Source organism: Numida meleagris, chromosome 2 (assembly GCF_002078875.1).
Source record: "Numida meleagris isolate 19003 breed g44 Domestic line chromosome 2, NumMel1.0, whole genome shotgun sequence".
Taxonomy (NCBI): Eukaryota; Metazoa; Chordata; class Aves; order Galliformes; family Numididae; genus Numida; species Numida meleagris.
This window is the reverse complement of record NC_034410.1, coordinates 143,452,581-143,475,472: the sequence shown is the minus strand read 5'-3', so window position 1 is coordinate 143,475,472 and position 22,892 is coordinate 143,452,581. Positions and strand designations below refer to the sequence as shown.

The following is a 22,892-nucleotide window of genomic DNA, read 5'->3' as shown; positions in this document are numbered from 1 at the left end:
ACATTCAGTATGAGAATCAACTACCTGCTGACAGGCAGCAGTTTCTGACCTTATGTTTTTCAATCTTGCAGTGCTCAAATGCCATAGATTTTTGAAGTGTAAAGCAAAACTCTTTCAGTTGGCCACCTGAAGATCAGTCGTTTCAGTTTGTGAAGAAGGCCAAGCTATAGCCTGTCTAAAATGGCAAGGTATCTCCACAGTGTTCAGTTCACTCTTATATTAAAAAATAAAACAGTCAAAAAAGAATCCGGACAAATTTCAAGTAAAGCCTTTTTGATCAGTTAGACTGATTAACCATTTATAAAAACTGTCAAGGAATGGGTTTAGTAACTTCTTTTTGTATTCTCAAGACTGGATGTCTTTCTAGACTACATTCTTTATTTAAATTCACGCCGTTGAGCTGATGATACATTTTACTGAGAGAGAACTCATGACACACAGGAGATTAGGTCCAGTGGTTAAATCACCTTGCTAACCCTAAACTCTGCTAGTTGTGCATGTTGCAGGGGGTTCATGAAAGTGCAGCAGATAGCAGCTTACAGATTGGTTGGCATTGATTTTTGAGATCAAAATGTTAAATACGTAGAGTTTGGCACATGAAGATGTGAGAACATAAATCTGGAAGTATTTATAGATGAGCTGGGAATATTTAGCGTAATTGAGAAGTTTTACAACTAGGAAAAGTCGGATGAGGACAATTCTTGGAATATGTGGAAAAGACCTTTTAACAGTAAGATATATGAACTTATGAGTTAATAAACTGAGGTGGAAAGCTTCATTTGTAGGGAGTTTAGTAAAAATTAGATGGAACTAAGGAAACTATTCTAAACAAAGTAGCAACAACAAAGATGCTTACCATGTAGAACTCATCTTCTAAATCACTGTTTTGCTGTGCTATATGAGGTGATTGTGCTTGTTGGTGGATTTGGGGGAGTTGGGTTGCATTCCAGCCTGTGACTGCCTGTTGTCATTTCCAAGTGCTTCTCTTCACTCTCTGGCGTCATGTTGAGCAGGGATATTGGGTATGACCATTTAAAGAAAGCATGAAGGAAACAAACAAAAATGTGGGTGTGCAAACGCTCGTTCGTTTCAGTTGATGGCAAACTAAGCTGAGTCAGGATGTCAATAACTTGCCAAAACTCCTCTGAGTGTTTCTTGTTTAGACTGACTTTACCACAAAGCTAGAAACAGAACAGCAATAAGATTATTCACTGCAGTGAGCTGTCATTAGAGCATGACAGCTGCATCTGGTTTTTAATATTGTGTTAAATATTACTGAAGTATATCCTCTGATGTCATTTCAGAGAAGGTTGGAATAGTAATTACAATACCCCTGAAAGAAATTTCTAGATCACAGTGTAATTGCCTTTTGTCTAAGTTCCCATGGCCCCACTTTTGTGACTATTTCTGTAATCCTAACAGACACTATAAGGTTTTTAATACGTGGCTCGATTCATCATGTCACTAACTTCTCTTTGTGTTATATCCCGGGTTCTGTAATGGAAGATAATAGAAATTAATTTATGCAATAAATCTCCAAGACATTGTAGAATTAACAATAAATAAATCTTATCTTTTAGCGTTTGAAATAAGTACTGACTTAATTGGGCACGTTATTCTGAGACCTTTAGATTATAATTCATCCAACTGAAAACATCTTTCTTTCTAATTGTAGCTTTTGCCTGCACAGCCTCCTGAGATACTGACTTTCATAGTACGAGTAAAATAAAATCTTGCACGTGAAATACATGGTAGATTCTTCTAGAGGAAACACAGGAGACAAACAGGGAAGATAATTGAAAGGGAGATTGTTTGCAGAATGTGATTTTTAGTATTTTTCCACTTAGGCTTTGAAACTGCTTGTTTGACTCAGGCTTGTTTCCTTTCCAACAGCAGTCAAAATGGAAGATTGGAACAAAAGTAAAATCCTTTCTAGAACTTAAACCAGACTCTACGTACATTCATCTTCATTTTCTCTGATGTTTTAATACAATGCAATAATGTGTACATCATTCTGTTCAGAAAAAGACATATTATGTATTTCCAGTGTCTGATGTGTTTTTCTGGATAGTTTTAAATACAATTTCCCAGGAAAATGAAGTTTTTATGATCACTCTAGATAAATTTTGGCAGATTTCTCCCAGTGGCTTACCCTGTACATCCCTTCCCAATCCACTAAATATTTAGTGTAAAACATTACATGGTGGTAGATAGTTTGTTAGAAGAAGAAGAAATTGGGATAGTTTGTTAAAATAACAAGAAACTGAGCAAATGTTGGATAATCTTTCCCAGTTCCTCGTAACAGAGGCTTATGACTGCTGTTTTTCAGGCAAAAATTTCAGTAGACTGCTATGGTCTGTAACAAATTCATCTTTGGATCCATTCATTAGTATGAGTATTCAATTTTTTTTTTAATAAACTTATGCAATTTTCAAAAAAACTCATTTAACTAGTATGGAGGCAGTGACTAATAGTCTCAGATTTTCTCAATTGCCTTGAAATCCTTAAAACAATATGACATTTGAAATTTTTCTGGTACAGAACTTAGTTTAAGCAGCAGATTGCTGACTTGAACTGTGTGCAGCAGTTCAGCAAATTCATGCTGGAATTCCTTTCTCACACTTGTGTGAGTATGATTTACTTGTAAAATCTCATTTACTGACACTGAAGTAGGTCATTTCATTTCTGTCTTTCAAAGGATGGTCTTCCATAAGTTTACCTGTAGTGAAAATTGATATGAAGAGGGAATTAGGCTTTCTTGCTAATTCTTTGTTTTCCTGGAACTTTCATTTTCACGTGGCTGTAGCTCAGCTTCATCAGTTCTATACACTCCTACTGCTTGCTTGTGACATGGCAAAAAACGAAAAAAGAAAGTTTTTCTACTTTCCAGATCTTAAGTAAATTTCTTTTTAGCAACTTGCAGATTTTCTTTTTTCCCCTTTATTATAGTATTATATATAATTTTCCAGAGTTTGTTTTGCCTTATTTCCAATATTCAAAGCTTGTTGTTTCAGTTCTTATATTTTTGTAACCTTAAATTGTTTTTTATTGCTCTAGTAGTTGATTTGATGCTGATACGTGATTACTCTGAATTGTGATGTTGTATTTTCCTACTGCCTTCATGTTGCCTGCAAGCTTTTTATACCTGTATCTTATTATTTTTCAAAGTACTGTAATGATTCTCTAACTTTGACTTTCATTTTTTACTAAAGATTTCCCTGCATATTCAGCTCAAAAGTGACAAGGAAAAAGTATTTTCCCTATACAGCTATTTTTTGTGATGTTTGAAAAGGATGAACAAAGTGTCATGACAAATAATTTTCACTGTATAGTAGAAGAGTTTTATTCAGGAATTTTTAGAATGAGAGATGATGTTAAGTTGTGAAGGGCCGCTGGTTGTATAGGTCCCTTATATTTATAGCATCAATTGTTTTATTTACAAAACTTTGATTCTGCTGCCAAAAACAATTGCACAGGGCTTTTATGAATGTTATTTCGAACAACTTTTTGTTTCTTTCTGTGGGATAAATAAAAAATTCCTTCCACATTGAATTTTGTAAACAGAACACCAGAAATCTCACTTGCAAATCATGTCTTAGCATCTACTGGAGAGACAGAAGCTTCCTGTGGCTTTACAGGGCTTGTCCCACGCCCAGCAGTGAGATGGAAGCCAGGCTTGCTTTTCTCACTTTCTCATTCCTTGCTGGTAACAGGTTAGCTACTGCCTTTTGCAGTCATTCCTTTCATGTGAGTTGTTGAGGCAGGGAGTTTCTGCTAAGAGCCATGACTCCTTATTTGTTCAAAATTCATGAGTTTTGACATGTTTGCTTCAGGCACTCAGCTACCTTTGTGCAGTATCTATATTCAGTATTCATTGGAATTTGACCCAAAAGGAGTAAAAACCCTTAAAAATACCAAAAATCTCCTCCAAACCCCATCCCCTCTTTCCTTTCTGCTTTTCCTTAGAGGCATGGTGCTGTCCCCAGGCAGTGCTCGCTTGCAGCTCAGTGCCTGGTTGCATGTGGTGCTGCTGTCACTTGGGGCTGAACCCCAGCTTCCCTTACTTGTAGGGGTGTCCCATCTCAGGGTTCTGCGTGGCAGCAATGCGGTTCCTCCTGTACGTGCTCTGGAAATGCTCTCTCTTGATATTCAAAAGAGAATTGTATTACGCACCAGAGAACCTTTTTCGTAAGTATAAGAGCAGCTCTTACACTCTTGCATTGTTAGAGCTTAATTGCCTCTGGAATGACTGGAGTTGTATTGAAATTCTCATGCAGTAGAAGAAGTATACTTGGTTACCTGAGACACACGGCTGTATCTTACAGAGTCTGAACATGTGTTACTTGAAAGATGGCTCTGACGACCCTCATCTTACCATTGTGTTCCTCTTTCTTCCCTTCTGGGGAACTTCTGATTTCATGTGAGCTCCCTCTTAACCTGCCCAGAGAAGCTGTGGCTGCCCCATCCCCAGAGGCGTTCAAGGCCAGGTTGCATGGCGCCCTGAGCAGCCTGACCTGGTGGGGGGCAACCCTGCTCATGGCAGGGAGCTGGAGCTAGATGATCTTTGAGGACCCTTCCAACCCAAGTCATTCTGTGTTTCTGTGGTTCTCTGATAAGTTAAAGCTGCTGATGAGTTTTATTTCTGACATCCAGTACAAGTTGCTTTTCCCTACTCACTGATTCTGGTAGCAATTACATGGGATGTACAAAGATCACAGATATACTACTTTATTCTGTAATTCCCAATGGCAAGTCACCTAATGTTGTTATAAATACGTTTAAACTTCAAAGTCATTTATAGTTAAAAATGAATTATAGTGATGCTTAAGGCTTGTATATTTTCCTTAATTAAGTAGCTTCTGAAGAAGTTTTGAATTTCAGAGTGGACTGATAAAGCATTATCACAGCTTTCTGACTGTATTTGGGATTTTATATCTGATTCTCTTTCTGATTTTTTGCTTCATCTGTATTATATTATAGTCTTCATTGAATGTTCCTGTTTATACATTATTTCACAAAGAAGAAAAGCTTATAAATAAGACTAAAAATTTACAGTAAGGTTCCTTTTCTGTACCTCTATCAGTATTATTTCCAAAGGTTACAAAAACCACAATCTGTATATTCCCAGTGAATGCAGCTAGGGAAATTTGGGTTTGAAGGACAGTAGGTGGTGAATATAAGACCTTCTGTTAGTGCTGTCTGTGTTTTCCTTTCTGTAAGAAGGGACAAAGTTGTCTCTCCTGGAGTACTTGGCGTAATGGAGAAAGCCAACTTTCTCCAGCCTATAGGCAGAGTGGGTCCAGAGGAAGGCCACAAAGATGACCAGAGGGCTGATCAGAGTGCCTTCCCTACAAGAACAGGATGAGAGGGTTGGGGCTCTTCAGCCTGGAGAATAAAAAGGTCCTCGGTGGGACCTTATAGAGGCCTTCCAGTACCTGAAGGGGGCCTACAGGAAAGCTGGGGAGGGACATTTATAGTGGCATGTAGCAACAGGACACAGGGAAATAGTTATAAACTGAAAGAGGGTAAATTTAGACTAAATATCTCTTTACTGTGAGGGTGGTGAGACACTGTAACATGCAGCCCAGTGAGGTTGTGGATGCCCACCCTCTGGAAGCATTCAAGGCCAGGCTGGATGGGGCTGAGAGCAACCTGATCTAGGGGAGGTGTCCCTGCCTATAGCAGAGGAGTTGGAACTAGATGATCTTAAATGTCCCTTCCAACCTAAACCATTCTGTGATTCTATAGTATGTGGAACTGTTCCCTTACAAACTGAGCAAGGATTTAAAGTTTTGCTTCTTAAAAAGATGTCAGGGTAGTATGAAGTAATAAAACCTGTCTGGTGAGAATGCTGTAAGAACTGAAAAAAATGAGTGGCTTTTTCCCATAAGGGCGAATCTCAAAGCGACAGAGTGAGGATATATGCAGATGATCAAATGCTGTAAGACTTAATATTGTTGGGGTCATCATTGTCATGGAACACTTCTTGAACATATGCTTCTGTCAGGTTTTAGTTTTTTTAAAAAAAGGATATTTCTACTAAAAGAGTGAGATATTCATATAAGCTATAAATATAAGGTATTAAATATCTGTGCGGGAATACATGTATAGTTATATGCAAGCATATATATTTATGTATAAATGTTTATTCAGATATATGTCTGATTGTCCCACGGTGTGTTATTGACATTGTGAAATCCTTTCTTCCCATGCCTGAACAGCACCCGGCAATGTCATCTACTTCTTGATGTCTTCAATTCAACAGAGCACGAGTTGACCATCAGTGCTAGGAACAACGAAGATTTAATTCTGCATGCTGGAGAATGTCAGCGGTAAGTCCTTTCACATTTAGAGGGCCCTACTTTTAAGCATATTATTTATTTCTACCCTGCTGTTGATATTTAGGGCTTGCTTTTCTTTAAAACATGGTAAAACTGGCAAAGAACATAATTTTATTTTCTTTAAGGTGCGTCATTGTGTTATAGTGCTTTCTCAAGTCACTTTCTTTGGCTTTGAATCTAGTAAAGGACAAAACATAAAATTGTAGGTTGTGAGGTATATAGATGGATATAGCACTGACCCAACTAGTTTAGTTGTGTTCTCGTAAAATGTTTTGATATGATTTTCATGTGCTCTGAACGTAGTTGTTCTACTGTTAAAAACAGAACCCAGTAGATCATTATCCTTTCCCAATTTGAAATGCTCTATTCTCCATGTAGTTCCCCAGACATTTTGTCTGTTTTTATGGAAAGAGAAATGGGATAAGGAAAAATAGAATTGCAGATCAAGCAATGACAATTTCTGTGGTTATTTTAGAATTAAGTAGGCTCTTGTGTGTGTTGTTTCTTCCAATTCTTTGGCGGTGATATAAAGGATATTTTGTAGCTAAGTACATCATAAGATACTTAAGAATTATTTACCATAATGTATCTTCCTAGAATTTCTACAGCTGGCTGTTCCCTAGGTACTTGGTTATTTGGTTTTTCTCCTTCAGATGATCATTTCATCTAGATCACATCCTTTCCATTCTGATAAGATGAGACATGAGAAAAGAGGTGTTTCAGTTTGGTCATAGACATTAGCACAGTTCTTTTCTTTGAGAGAGTTCTCTTAAGTCATACAATTGATAAACATTTAAAGGGAAATACTTCAGTGTCTTTAAATTTCAGGCTGAATATTATTTCAAGGTAGAAATACACCAATTGCAAGACAAGCAATTGTGAAAAGCAAGTACAAAGTATGTTACATTATCAGTAATATCATGACAAAGCATGTTGTCTCAAAGTTGAATTTTGTCAACTTTTCTTTCTGAAGAAGTAGACAAAAACAGTCGTAACAAGCAGTGCTTCTTTCTTTTCTATTTTTTTTTTCAGAAAGAATTTACTCTTTTCATTTCAGAAAAGCAGACTAAATACTTACCAAAATGTGCATATTCATATCTGTATTCTCCATATATTTTTGTTTGTATTTCTTTTGCTATTTTCCATATTTTTTTTTGTAGCTGGTATACACCTTAGAATTTGCCTCCCACAGTTCTTAGGACAATATGTAATAAACAGGAATAAAGTTATAAGTAACATAATTACTTTGCATCTCCTTGTTTGAATTACTTTTGTTTTCCTATGGATTTAATAACTGAAGTTTACATATCCTGAAATCATTAGATTCTAATGGATAAAAACTTTTTCAGTAAGTCTTCTGAAACAGTCATTTATCAAAGTGGATGTTGTAGCTCTTGCAAGAATGTAAAATTTGTAATGGTATTGATTTTAATCTTAATGCAAAAATATTTTATTCTTTTATTTGTGTTTACAAGTTGCACAGAGTTTTCTACCAGTTCTCAACCCACTGGTTATTTATTTATTGAATGATAAGCAGTTTAACTTGTAACTATATATTTTTAACTGTATATAGCTCCGTTGTTACTTGGAGATTTAATTTTTATTCTAATGAATCTTCTGCAGAGACTTAGATGGAACATACACTGAGCCTTAAAATTCACCGACTCTTTCTACTATAGAGCTTTGGATAATTTTACTAAAAAACAAGATCAGAACTATTCCCCTTTTTTGTGGCACTGGTCTTAGATCTTACTTTCTTAACATAGAACTGTCATTCACAGGGGCTTGCTTTAGAACCAAATGTTTCTGGTCCAGATGTACGTTTTTCTCTAAGACCTAGTCTAAGGTTATCTTTTTTTCATCTTTGGACATCTTTTTTTTTTTTTTTTTTTTTTTAATTTGAGTAATATTTGAAGTGAGGAAGTTCATTAAAAGTCTTTTTTTTCCCCCCTTCCCTGTTTCTTCCTGGTTCCTTCCTCATTCTTAATGTTCTTCTCATTCCACTTTTATTTAAATTGTAACTTCTCCTCCAGCTCTTACTTTGGTTACTTGTGGTTTCTTTTGTAATTTACTCTCCCTCCATTCATCACCATCATTTCTGAAATCTACTGTCCTGACAAAGAGTAGATGCTAGGAAATTGTTTTCTTCGTCCCTGTTCTCATTGCTAGAGATTGTGCTTATCATATTTTCTGCCAACAAACCTAAAAAGAAGAATAATGCTGCATCCTGCTTACTGCTTGCCTCTTTGCTTCCCTGAATATTTAGAAACTAAAATAACTTGGAAGTCTCTGATGCGTTGCTTCTGCTTTCTATATTATGGAGCTGGAATTCTCTTAGAAAAGCTATTGGAAATTCCAGTCTTCAGATAGTTTTCTAGGCTAGCAAAGCTTTCCGGCTGTGAAACCGTTTCTTGCATTGTCAGCTGTACACAATTGAAGGAGCTTTGCTGTAAATTAGAAATATTTTTGATATAATGAGCAGTGAAACTGAAATCGTTTATCACAGTGGTGTGGGATTCAACAGATTGTTCAGAATTAGAAGAATATAGCAGGCGGCTCCGGGAGGGAATTGTGTTATCTACGTTAACAAAGAAGTGTTGCTAATAGCAGTGATTTTAGTTTATTGAAAAACAGGTATGGTAATTATTGTGTTTCTTACTTGATTATCAAACCAATAAAATTAAGTTTCATGACAACCCTCATTTATCCGTAAATCACTTCATAATTTATGGTAATAGTTGTTATCACATTATGTGCCCCAGGATATCTCATTTTGTACAACATACCATACTTTACCTTTAGATTTCCATTCTGTGCACAGTGTGTTTGTCTGCTAGGAGTGGCAAACATCATAATCTGTGGAGGATTAACAAGGTAGTGGTCTGAGTAGCTGAGTCTTCTCCTCTGTCTTTGTGGTGCAGCACAACTGAGTTTTCAGTCTTTTGTGTTTACACAGCTTCACAGTTAGTGGCTGCAAATATAACAGTTAGATGAAGGACTGTTTTGGCCTTGGTGTGAGGACCATGAGATTCAGTGCTTTTGACTGCAAGCGAACAGAGCTGGCCAAGGAATTGAATAGTGAGGAACAAACAGGACCTTGATAAAAGCAGACTGGAAAAAAATGGTCAAATATTGCTGACCATGAAGGAGCTGCCAAGGATCTGGCAACTTCTTCAGCAGGTACATGAACAAAATCTAAAATTTTTTGAGAATTGTGTTTTCCTGTGAATAGTAAGTACCCCTGGAGCTTTTGAACAGGTGTATGACTGGTACAGTTCTTCATAAATGAGGACATCCTCTTATGGCCATTCACATAACAACGGCTTCTGGGCAACATTTACAAGTTCTGACAAGTACTGGTCATAGAATAGAATCAACTGGGTTGGAAAAGACCTTCAAGATCAAGTCCAGTCTCCAACTGTACCTACCATGTCCCATTGCTAAATTACATGCCTTAGTGCTACATCCATGTTTCTGTTGTATCTCCGGGGATGGTGACACCACCACCTCCTGGGGCAACCTGTTCCAATGCTTAACCATGCTCTCCATGAAGAAATTCTTCCTAACGTCCAGTCTAAAACATTGCCTTCTCGGCCACCTGGGCACACTGCTGGCTCATGCTTAGCCAGCTATTGACCAGCACCACCATGTTCTTTTCTGGCGGGACAGCAGAAGCTTTCCGGCCACTCTTCCCTAAATCAGTACCACTGCATGAGGCTGCTGTGACCCACGTGCAAGATGACTCGTGAATGCTGATGTGAAGCAACATAATGGATTTGGATTTGGATTTCCTTCCCTTTTTTTTTTTTTTAATATATGATTTTGAGAGATGAATAATTAATTAATATCACGGTAGCAAAGTCAGTAATCAGAAATTAAGAACTGCAGTCCAGACTTCTTTCTGAGTAAGCTGACTCGTGCCCTTCAGCAGGGCTATAGGGCTAAATGAGTGAGCTTTCTTAGACAATCCACTACGGTAAGTTATCATTGTTAAAGTCAAGCATTTCTTAGTTCTGGTAAGTGAAATACATTCTGATATATTGACCCCAGATTTTTTTAAGTACTTTTTTGTTAAATTCAAATGGCAGTCAAGAGCAATGAAAGAATCAAATTATTATTTTTATTTTTATACCTCTCATCATATAATAGGGTTTTTTTGACCATGGTAACTAAGGTTATGTTAAAACTTCTTTGTGTGGTTACTTAATGAAGGCCACTGACTACTGCTTATTTAAATACATTCCTTAATTGAGCTGTGAAGTCTGTGAGTATCTGCTTAGACCTAATTGGCTAAATGTTGAATTTTCAGAAGTGGCATTACTCTGGAAGCTGGTTGTCAGATTCATGTTAAATGCTTGCCGTCTTTTTTCATAACTGATTTATAATAAAAATATACTAAGTTAAGTGGAAATGTTATATACTGTGATTTCTTCAGTACTAGTTGGCAATGTGCAGGCTTATTGAAAACATTTTAAAATTTGTCCCGTTCCAGAGGGCAGGAGAATTTAAAGATTCCTTACCCTTTCATCAGTAAGTTCCCTCAGTAAGTTCATTGTCCCCGTGCGTATAAATCATGATAGCTATTGCGCATAGCTGTCATGTCAATTTTAATTTGTGCTTTTGTTTATGACAGGACATGTTGTCTGTATAAGAGATTAATTATTTCTTCCTTCCATTGTAATTATGGTTTGTTTTTTAAAGACAAAATGATGATGATGAAGTCTTTGTATGCTGTCATTGTAACTAAAATTTCACAGCAGTTTCCCTGGGTCTTCATGCTAAATACGTGGCAAGCCAAAAGTTTTTGAGGGAGCATCAAGCTGATTTAAAGAAAAAACATCAAGGGTTGTATTAACAAAAAATGAGCAACACCTACTGTTTTCGGGGTAATAGATTTTGTTCACTTGACAGTTGTTAAGGGCATAGTTCTGTTGTGTAAGGCTTTCAATTTTTATGTATTTTTATTAACAGCCAAATCAATATATTAATATGCTTCGTAGTTTTGGGCTAATAATTGGCATTTCTCAACAGAGTAATTGGAAAGAAAATATGTGTATGTTTAGGGAGGGTTTGTGTACTTAGCACTGGTCAGATCCACTTTCAATGTTTATTTCAGAGGACTTAATAATTAAGTTGAAGTTATGGATAAGATCTACAAAAATGGCAAATAATGAGTAGAGCTATGAAGAAATAAAGAGAAATAAAGGGAATAATAAAGAGAAACTTAGATTTGGGTTGCTTTGCAGTTTGAGCACTCAAGAACTGTCTTCCATTGAAGGGGCCTGCTTATTTGGTGAAGTGCAGGAGTACGATGGTTGAGCAATGACGGTTTTGGATTCTCAGTGTGTGTGCTGCAAAAAAAGCCTGAACAACCTGAACATTATTGGAGAATTAAGTAGGCAAATAGAAATATGGAACAATAAGTGAGAATTAAATCATTCAGTTCTGGTAACACGTGTAAGAAGAATGGTATCGTGTGATGGAAGATGCAGACGGATAACTGATCAAAATGATGTAGACCTTGAATTTGGTTTAATATGCACAGTGAAACTTAAAAGAAAGTATTAATGTATTCTGTGAAGTTAGGGAAGGAGAAGAGCTCTCTTTTAATTATGAAGGGAGGAGGGAACACTGCTAAAAGCCAAAGTGTAGACAAAAGACCTGGCTTCTGCTGAGGTGTCCTTTGCTGAATGGCTCAAGACCTGTTCATAATTTCAGGACTTCCTAGCAGGAAGAACTTTTCTAGTGCTATGACCCTGTATGTGATGACAGGAAAACAAATGTCCTCGTAGGTTTTAACAGCAGTAAATGTAGCTAGCTGCTTGTTCGTCTCTCTGTTCCCTCCCCAGTACAGTATTAGCATTTTGTTCTATATATAGTGTATTTCTATAGGCAGTGGGCAAGAGAATCTCTTTTCTGTGGTTTACATTTGAATTTAGCATTTCTTTTTCTCTCAAAAAATGCAGTAATTTGGAACACAGATAAACCTTTCATCAAATTATTGGTGTGGAAAGAGCTCCCCTTACATAGATTATCTTTAATTTTCTCCTCTAGGAGTGTTTTTTTCTCTTCTCTCCCTCAGCTTCATTTGAAAGACTCTTTGACATTATTGACTAAATTAGCTGGAGGATGCTATGCTGGGTGGGCAACTGTTTTAGTATTGTGCGACTCCTCATAAGGTTTTTCCCTCTTTCTCAAAAGCAGGTATAAGCAATTTAACAGCTCTTCTAAATGAGGGGTGACTAACCAGTTGGATGTAGCCAGCATGGCAGTTTTTCAGTGAATATTGACTTGACCTTAGGAGACCCAATTTGCACTGTTTCAAAGATTTTGTGTAGGCAGTTAGGGGAAAAGAGGTGAGTGCAGGGCAACTTTGTCTCTGATAGGATTTATTAAATTTAATAGGGTATAGCATAAACATAGCTAGTTGAGTTGGCCCTTATACAAAATATTTCACAGATATAGTACAAGTTTGCTATCCTAGTGTTGGATCTGGAAATCACTCCAAATCTGATGTGATTTAAGGGACAAATAAAGATGGATATGTAGAGTGCTGGTTGTAGGAAATGCAGGGTTCAAAAGTTGTCTTGAAAAGAAGTCAAAGTAATTGATTAGAGAATTCAGATTTAGATTTGTTTTTTAAGGGAGCTTTTTCATAGGAGAAGTCAAGCTTTTTTCTTCCTTTATTTCTTTAATACCCAGGGGAAAAAATTATTTGTATATTGAATTGTGGATGCTAGACACTTAGAGAAACAATTTTTGTTCCTTAGTAACTAGCAGTCTTAAGTGGAAGCATTGCAAAGCGTGCAGACCTATTAAAAATTGACTGAAATGATAATACTTTTCCATTTGTTTTTCATTTTTGTACAAGATAGGTGGTAAGAAAAGGGAAGAACGTAAGAAAATTAGTAAGTGCTTGTTGTGTTAGACAACAATGGATCAGCAAGCAAAACAGGAAAAAATAATGTTTCCTGAAAGAAATCGTAGAGTAAATCAAGTTTTGCTTGCACTTAATTCACACATATTGATGTCTTTGGGTCTTTGTTGTGGTTTTAGAAGGATCACGTTTCAGCACTGATGGAAAAAAGTGTACACTGAAGGTTGACCATTATCAGCCTTTCACCGTCATTAGTTCCCTCATTAAATGAAAACCAGGAAGAAATACGTAGGTGGAAAACTTGAGGATTGGTAAAATTTGCTCATTGGTAAATTCACTTATTATTTCCGAAGCTACCAGTGTTACATTGTTCTTCCTAGCACATGCTGATATGAATGGGCCCCTCTGTCACCTTCTCTCATCCTCTAAGACTTTGTCCTACCAACATTTTTGTTCATACCGTCGATAGAAGAGTAAACATTTGGGTGCAGGTACAGCTGGTTTCTCCAATATTTATAGATAAATAGACTAATTCAGCCGACAGCACTCTCTGTATTTAGGAGCAGTTGCTGTGTTTTGCTGCTGTGGTTACTGCATTAATGAGATGAAAAAAGATTGTCTTGAATAGCTACCAGTTAGTCTGGTTTAATGGCCAGAGGATTTATTAAAGTTACACTTCAGTGTTGCACTGATTTGGCTTTCTGCCTGCTCTCTGATCTTCTGTTAAAGATCATGATGGTGCAGCGTAGGCTTCCTGAAGTTGGAAATGAATACACGCAATTCCTATTAATTTATTTTAGATGATCAAAAGTGTAATTCAGATAGCTGTTTTATGAGTCTTTTCTCTAAAGAGAAAAGTCATTTAAAATTAGTGCATCAGTAGTTTGAGTTGATTCTTGAGTCTTGACATCCATTTCCGTCATCCTTCATTAAAAAAAAAAAAAGTTAAGACAACAGTGATCTGAAGAAGTCTGAAAGATGCTTTGTAAATGCTATGGTATATAAAGCTTCTTCTTTATGATGTTTTCATTTTACAGTCATAGAGATGTTTTCAGAAGTTTGGAATAGAGTCTGTCTTTTTTTTTCCTCCTGATGGTATTATACCAGGATCGTAGACGAAAAGCTGAAGCCTTCTTTGGAATAGTGTAAGGATTTATTCCAAATTTCTTTTTAAAATGTACTGCATTTGGGTAAATTTGTTTACAGTGCATTACCCTACAGAAAGTCATAGCACTCCTTCCTCACTCCACTGGAAAATACCTACTGCTTTAAGAAGGAAGGGCAAAATAAGACACAATAGCTGTCATGTTTGTGTCATAGCATTGGCTTACGCTGATAGCTCCATTAGTGAATTTAAGGAACATAAAAAAACTTGATTTTTTGGTTACCAGGTTCAAATGCATTGATTTCCGGTATCATCAGCTTCAGTTTTAATCTCTTTTTAGGACAAAGTTGTCCCTGGCAATCTTTGGAGAAGCAGGGAGTTGTATGGTGTGAAGTCCATTATCTTTCCTGGTTTGGACCACTTTGTCTCTCCCCTCCAGCCCGCTCTTTCACTGGCTGGGTCTTCCCAAGGAAGAGTTTCACCATACTGGCTTTGTATGCTCTTAATCAACACTGCAGCATTCGAAGCACATTTGCTCTGTTTTGGAAAATGTATGTTGCTTGTAATTGGTTCCCTTACAGTAGACAAGTACAGTAAAAACAAAGAATTCTGCTCTAGCTTAGGGATTTCAAACAGTAATAGAAAGTTTTCAAATGAAATCATTGAAGTAATTTAATTTTCTGACCCACAGAAGGAGCTTTACTAGAGGTAGAGGATCTCTAAATCAGAATACCATAGTGCTCTTATTTCTGTCTAGTGATGTAGGTGTGTTTATAGCCTTCATATCTTCAGTTTCAAAATTACTCCTTGTCTTACATAGTGCTTTCAGGCTATGAAAGATGCTAACTTTTTGGAAACATTCCAGATTAAACACGTTGACTTGTGAGGACATACTCCCAAGGATGAGAGTGACATGTAGTGAAGAAGGTTAATTACAGATTTCTTTCAATTTTTTTTTGTTGTATGGCTGCATTGAATAAGTGTGCTGAATTGAGAACGATTAAATGTGCCTTTACACAAGGAAGTTGTAGCTCATAAATCCATTAATGTTCTGTTAAATCATTAAGTTTGTGGGTAAGGAAGATTTAATGTAATTATTGACATATGACAGTGGTCCTCATGAAAGGCTGATAGAGGATCTGAGCCGCTGTCAGATAAGAAAGGAGAGTTATTAATTGGGTAGGAGAAAGGTGACTGAGGAGTGAATAATCACTTTTTTATTGTAGAAATAAAGTAATCACTGGAGTCCTTCTGGGGTCCATGCTGCTCAGCCCCTTTGGAAACTATTTGGAAAAAGGAGGGAGAAGTAGGCAGGTGCCGTGATAGTAAATTGTGGGCTTTAATTTGGGAAGCCAGCTGTGTGGAGTTCCAGAAGAATAAGATGATAAAATAGGAGATGCAGTATTCATAAACCCAAAGTGATGAACAAGGTGGAAGAAGTATCAAAACTTGAAATAGTGAATAGCTTTAACTGCTGAGATGAGTGCTGGACTGTCTTTTAACTCTTAGGAGCTGGATGTGGATTACAAGACATACATGAAAATATCTGCTCAGTGTTTAGTAGGAGTTGAATGAAAACCAACCATCTTATTGGGAAGATGGGGCGGTGAGGCACTGGCACAGGCTGCCCAGGGAGGCTGTGGATGCCCCATCCTTGGAGATGTTCAAGGCCAGGTTGGATGGGGCCCTGGGCAGCCTGATCTGGTGGGTGACAACACTGCCCATTGGAGGGGGTTGGACGTGGATGGGCTTCAAGGTCCTTTCCAACCCAATCCATTCTATGATCCTTTTGAATAGACATTGTATCAGCACATGGTAGAATGTTTTCACTCCTCTGTTACAATTTCACCAAATGAAAGGGTGGTACTTCAGAACTATTTAAGGTGAAAGGAATCCTCAGATTAAGAAAAGTATGTATGAATAAAATTAACAGTTAAAGCTATAATTCAAGGTACATACTTACTTCATTTTTCCTAATGTATTATGTGCATAGTATTATCTTCACTTCTTAGCACTCTCCTTGTCATGAGCATAAATGCTTCTAATACCCTGTAATATTTTGAATTTTCAAATAGCACTGTTATAGCAAGGCCTTCATTTCTTAGTTGTCATTTTCTTCTTTGATTCATCTGCTGAAATTATATTTTTCAATTCAGAATGCCTTCCTGTGCACATTAATGTTTCATCACCATTTTTAATATTACATTTTTGTGGGGGCTGACAAACAGTGAACTTTAATGTATTTTTTGGTTTCTTTCTTTAAAGTTTATAAGTTTTCCAGTGCTTTTTTCTAAGATATAAAAACTTCATCTTAATTTCATATTTTGGAAAGATTAAACGTTCTGAAGATTATTGTTATTTTTATTTTCAGATTTGAATTTTCATCTAGGCTAGTTGTTCTTAATTTGAAATAAGTGTCAAAGCATTCATAGTATCCATAGTTTGACCGTGTTATCTACACACTTTGCAATATTGTGCCTTATTCTGAGATTATCAGGTAGTGACTGTATTTCTGAAATTCTGTTTTCCTTTTATGGGCACACTAATCCTCCAACGTGTTTCGCAATTTACAAAAAAAAACCCTTTAATTCACAAAAATGTTGGGTTTATAAAGTAGAATTGTGTAGTCAGAGTTTAAATTTATTTGTGCTTCTGTTTTTCAATACCTGTTTTTATGTTTTTTTCCACAGTTCTAAAATTTAATACTTCTTTCTGTTCTATGATGTGATGCTTCTGCTATCAGTGTCTTAACAGTTGTGTTTTTATGTTTATAACAAGTGAATGGAATGGGTGGAAATTCTACATGGTCCCACACTTATCTCAGGTTGCTGAATGTATTTACATGGGTCAACCTGGTGGTTCATTGGTTTGTGATGTCCGTCATGGTCAGGACTACATCCCAGTTACGCATGGTATTAAGGTTTTATTGTCTGCTGTAACAAGGAAAGGTTGTTAGATGGAAACTGGTTTCTTGATTCTTTTTTCACAAACTAAATTATTTCATGGAATCCTAGAATTGCTTGAATGGGAATATGGACCCTTACAGGTCATCCCCAACTCCCCAGCAACGAACAGGAACACCTACACTACATCAGGTTGCTCAGAGCCCCGTCCAGCCTTTACTTCTTGGTGAGAGTTTCGATGTGTCCACAGACTTTTTGTGTCAAGGTTTCTGGGGGATTCCCACACAGGCAGTTGATTCCAGATTTGCACTGCTAAAATGCAACATTAAGGAGTGGAGCTGAGAATAGCTTGGAGCCTGTCTATACTGGATTAGTTGTGTACGGAATAAAAATTTGTCTCATGGATGACATAAATGCTTTCAACTTCTTCAGATATTCTAAGATACTTCTGTTCCCCAGCTGCTTATTTTACTCTTCCTCTCAGAGTCATCTTTGCCATACGTTGTGGTGGTGCCAATTGGCTATTCACAGGTCTGTCCTTCAACAGAGAGAGTGAAGGTAATGGACAGTCAGGAACAGCAACCTCTGTTTTAGCATCTTTTAGATCAGTTGAAGGTATTAAAAGTTACATGACAAAACTAAGACTTAAAATTTGGATAAGTTCCATTATATATTGAACTAGGTAACTCAAAGAATTTGACCAATGCTTTAATGTGGCTGTACATGCCTTTAATACAGTTAAAATAACTGCTCCTCTGGGTCAATCTTCAGAAACCAATTTGATGCTGGAAAGAATCTGTTGAGTCATTGTTTACAAGAGGAATTTTGTCTCTCTCAGTTATTAAAACTTCACGGTTTACCAAGTGACCTATATTTTTTCCTGGAGTGGTTGTCTTTTTTTATGTTCCAATTGCAGTGTATGCCAACTCCTCAGAGCACGTGGCAGCATATTAATTCTAGTAATAGAAACGTGTGGTAAAATTCTGACCATGGATGCATCTCAGCTAAAGTCTTTCCCTTTGACTAATGAGGACTCAACCTCTCAGCTGTACGTACTGATCACCCAAGTTTCCTTCCAGGTTTACTTGCACCAGAGAATCTTTGTTCTCAGCCTTATCTTTTACATCAAAAAGGTGTTAATGAGTTGTACAACTCCCAGTGAGTTGGCAGAGCTTAAGCAGCTTCAAGGAGATCTAACACCTGCTAATACCAGTGTGAAAGCTTGGCTGCTGGATAGCCAGGACCATGTTTAACCTATTTGAAGCACAAACTGCCTTTGATATTTTTTTTGTACGGTGTTCTCCAGTGCTTTAGTTTTAGGAGTGTGTTACCTGGTGAAAGAATTTTGTATTTAATTCAAAAGTCTAAAATGAGAGAAGCTGCCTGTTTGTGATTGATAAAAGTGATCAAGTACAGTGTAATAATAATTTATTCATAGCAGTTTCTGAGCTTTTACTAAAGATCCTTCTAATAGGATTCTTCTACTTCGTAAAGGTTCAGTTCAGAACAGAACCAGACTGGGTCAGGAAGAAACTTCATATGGCACAGGGAAGAAAGTTGTAGGCAACGTACCTACACGAAGAGTGAAAGTGTGAGCAATGAGTGGCAATTCATATAAACCAGCTGCATCCCACTGATCTTAGCGTAGATGAAATACCAGGTTTTTAGAAAGGCAGTGTGTTAGAGCAAGCTTTCCCATCCACTGCCATGAAGCTGTTGGGGAGGGTCCAGAGGAGAGCCAAGAAGATGATCAGAGGTCTGGAGCACCACCCCTCTAAAGACAGGCTGAGGGAGCTGGGCTTGTTCAGCATGGAGAAGAGAAGGCTGCGAGGAGACCTCATTGCAGCCTTCCAGTATTTAAAAGGGGATTATAAACAGGAGGGGAATCAACTTTTTACTCAGGTAAATAGTGATAGGACAAGGGGGAATGGTTTTAAGCTCAAGGAGGAAAGGTTTAGATTAGATGTTCAAGAAAGATCTTCACAGAGAGAGTGGTGAGATGCCGGAACAGGCTGCTCAGAGAGGTTGTGGATGCCCCATTCCTGGAGGTGTTCAAGACCAGGTTGGATGGGGCCCTGAGCAACCTGGTCTGGTAGCAGATTTGGAGGTTGGTGGCCCTGCCTGTGGCAGGGGGGTTGGAACTTGATGATCCTTGGGTCCCTTCCAACCCAAGCCATTCTATGATTCTATAGTTAGCAATGCAGTACTGAGGAGCTGTTGCTTAACACACTGCAGTATTTTTTCAGTCCTGAAAGACACATTATTTAGCTCCCTGATGTGAATTCTGTTATTCTGTGGGAATAGTGAGAAATTGTCTTTGATAAGGGAGCATGTGGTGGCAGTGACAGCCCAGGTTTGTGATTGTTTTTCATAAATACTAGATATGCAAGTGGACTTTGTGTAGAGAAAAAAAAAAAAAATAAAAAAATAAAGAGAAGGAAATTTCTGTTATTAAGCCTGTTCACACTGAATACTTGCTTGTTCGTATTCGGGAAAGAATATCAAAAGGAAATCTGAAATATTTTCTAACTGGTAAACTATATTTTGTAAAAGTCAAAGAAGGCAATTCTTAAAGTTTGATGGTGTCTGCATCCTGCACACAAAGAGATAGTATTTTTTTGTGTGTGTGTGTCCTGTGGTTATATCTTTTTGGGTACCTGAATGAAGTGTTTCATGGCCCTACTACTTTGTACAAGTTGAGAGCTAATTTTATTTTGCAAAAACTAGGCAAAATGTGCGTTATGGCTGTAAATGTAATCTGTTCAATTTGAATAAAGCTTACACTGAGGTCTTAACAGTTTAGTGATTAAAGAAGTGGTAAAAGCATACAAAATCAAATCCACACATATTGAAGCTACTTGGGCAGCGTTTTATTTTCCTACTGCTCTTTGTAAAAGGGGGGCTGGGAAGCAAACAGTTTCTGTAAATAGCCTGCCAGGCTACTGCTGCATCCAGTTCCTTGTGTGACAGATACTGCATTTCTCATTAATGTTACCTTGCAAGTGCCTCTTGTTGCCATAGTAACTATCTCTGAGCCCTATACCTTAAATTTATCCTGACAAAGGTTATTGTGGCAATTCTTACTAATTGAGGTGTTTTTTTTTTTTTTTGCTGCTGCTATTTTTAACGCATCCCCTCCCCCTGTATTTAAGTTACAGATCCTAAGTGGAACAAATGGGCAGAATGACTGCTGTGAAAATTCTTTCAGGGCAGGGCAAATGGGCAGCTGAACTCCACAATTTGTTCTTCATTGCTTGATCAGAAAAGTCTGAATCACAACTCTCAGCAGTTGCTCCAATGTTATCTGTTTTGTCCATCAAATGTTTTGATATAAAATGGTTTAGGTGCTCTTAAACAAGGTTTTGGCTCGTGTGTGCAGTTACTACCAAAAATTAGTCATGTTATTCATTATCAGATGCCACTACCGGCAGAGACATGAAGAAAGAAACCGTATCCTGAAGAGCTGAAAAGCTAATTTAAAGCAAGACTCCAATAAATAGATGGCACAATAAAGAGAATTAGCCTTGTGCTCTCTTTGCACCTGGGACAGGTAGCATATTAGTATGAGTGCAGTTACCTGGCATATGTTGGTACAGAAGGTTGAACTAAGAAGTTATGCATGGGCTGATGATACCATTATTTAATTTCCTGTAGGTGTTTTAGAGGACTAGTGCTATAGCATTTCCAATGGCTAAGTACTCTCAAATGTAATTGCGTGATTAACTTCAGTTACATGTTTCAGTCAAAGCAGTGACCTGGCCAGAAGTCCCAGCATATCCACTAATGGGGACAGAGCAGCAGAGAAGAAAAGTTTTAGGTAAAATGAGAGGGACTGTTGAGCACTGCAACTTCTGATAACATGGAAGGAATAGTTCAGTTCTGCTGAACAGCAAGAAATGAGATTACTGTCATGATAAGATACAAAATTGTAGCCACAAAGAAGGCAACAAGATAAGACTTAATCAAACCACGCTCTGAGAGGAAAGGGAGGGGTAGAGAATTCCAAACCCTTCAATAAAGTGAAGGATTTGGATACACATTCAGTCAATTTGCATGGGAGAGTTCACCCCAAGGTGCAGCCAGCAGTCATTTTCACTCCCTTCTTTCTTTTGGGATGTAGGAGAAAGGCTGTACAGCTTTAAGCATTTTTCTCTTTAAACATTGAACTTTCCACTGTTAGTATTCTCATTTCAGTATTGATATAGATCAGCAGTTAAGTTTAGGGCAAACTTACAAGAAGTTAGAAATGGTTATAGTTTATTTCTTCTGAAGCATTAAGGGTGATGCATTTAATTGCATTGAAACCCAGAAATATGTCCACGAGAAGTTTTCAGAACATTTTAATTTGGAAAAAAAACAGACTTTGTCAGAATGAAATTGCAAGAACTGTTAATTCATGTTTGGGAATGGGAAGAGCTAGTAGGGTCCCTATGGAAATCTGAAAAAAAAAAAAACAACGTTTGGGAGTTATATACTGACTCAGAGGTTTTACAGAGGTATGTTCTATTCAGCAGTGCTTCTTGTGATGTATAACTAGGGCCAGAAGCTCAATATAAAAAGAATGCGGTAATCTCTGGAAGATTGGTGCTGGCTTTCAGTTTTTTTCGTTCTCCTTCTTCAGCTTGAAGGATAAGCTTGAGGACAACTCTATGCTAATTGGATAGAGAGGATTTATATCCTGTTTACAGTAAGTCTGGCTTTCATATAATTTAAAATCAAAGTAAAAGAGCTTTGTGAGATATGAAATGGGTATTTTGTCACTATGAAGCCAGTTCAGTGTGCTCCTGTGGAAACCTCATTCTCATTTGTATGTATCAGATGCTTCCATTTCTGACACTGTTGAACTTTCTTGGTTTTCTGATGTTCTTTATTGGTACGTCTGAACAGACTTCAGAACTGATATTTGCTCATTTTTGGAAATTTCACTCATTGAATATAACAGGTAGTGAACTTGAATAACAAAGTCCGTCTCGCGTGTTTTTGATCCATATGCTAACGCATATTATAAAAGAGGTGTCTGTTGTGATTTGGGGCCCAGGAGACAGACTGGTAAGAGATTTTCTGGCTGTCACTCAACAGGAAAGTGCCAAGAGCAGAAACACAATCTGGCTTTCTGGGTTTGCCATAGCTGTTGCCTTTGAGTGCTGAAATGGCTGCCCTGGCAGCAGCTGAACGTCTAATGTGTACCTGAAGATTGATATATGCAGTGATACCAAGAGCTGTGATGCATAAAGAGCTGCCTGAGGATTCCCAGAAGTTTTTACTTTAGTGGTCTGAACTGTAATTGATGATTGGCAGTCACTTAAAAAATTACAGCTTTGCTAAAGGCTTTTTTTTTTTAGAATCATAGAATTAGCAAGGTTGGAAAAGACCTACAAGATCATCCAGTCCAACCATCCACCTACCACCAATAACCCCACTAAACCATGTCTCTCAATGCTGTATCTAAATGTTTCTTGAACACCTCCAGGGACAGTGACTCAGCCACCTCCCTGGGCAGCCCATTCCAGCACCTGACCACTCTTTCAGAAAAGTAGTACTTCCTAATGCCCAGCCTAAATCTCCCCTGGCGCAACTTGAGGCCATTCCCCCTCGTCCTGTCACTAGTTACAAGAGAGAAGAGGCCAACCCCCAGCTCACTACAACCTCCCTTCAGGTAGTTATAG

General features: G+C 37.5%; 1 protein-coding gene across 3 annotated transcripts in view; it reads left to right on the top strand.

The window, feature by feature from the left end:
* The window catches only part of TRAPPC9 (trafficking protein particle complex 9), a 472,762-nt gene that overhangs the window by 158,716 nt on the left and 291,154 nt on the right, over window positions 1-22,892 (top strand). For all 3 annotated transcript variants that reach the window (XM_021387135.1, XM_021387133.1, XM_021387134.1), the window contains one exon: window positions 6,222-6,332. In XM_021387135.1, the coding sequence (XP_021242810.1) occupies window positions 6,222-6,332 (111 nt within the window). The remainder of the gene's footprint in view (window positions 1-6,221; window positions 6,333-22,892) is intronic.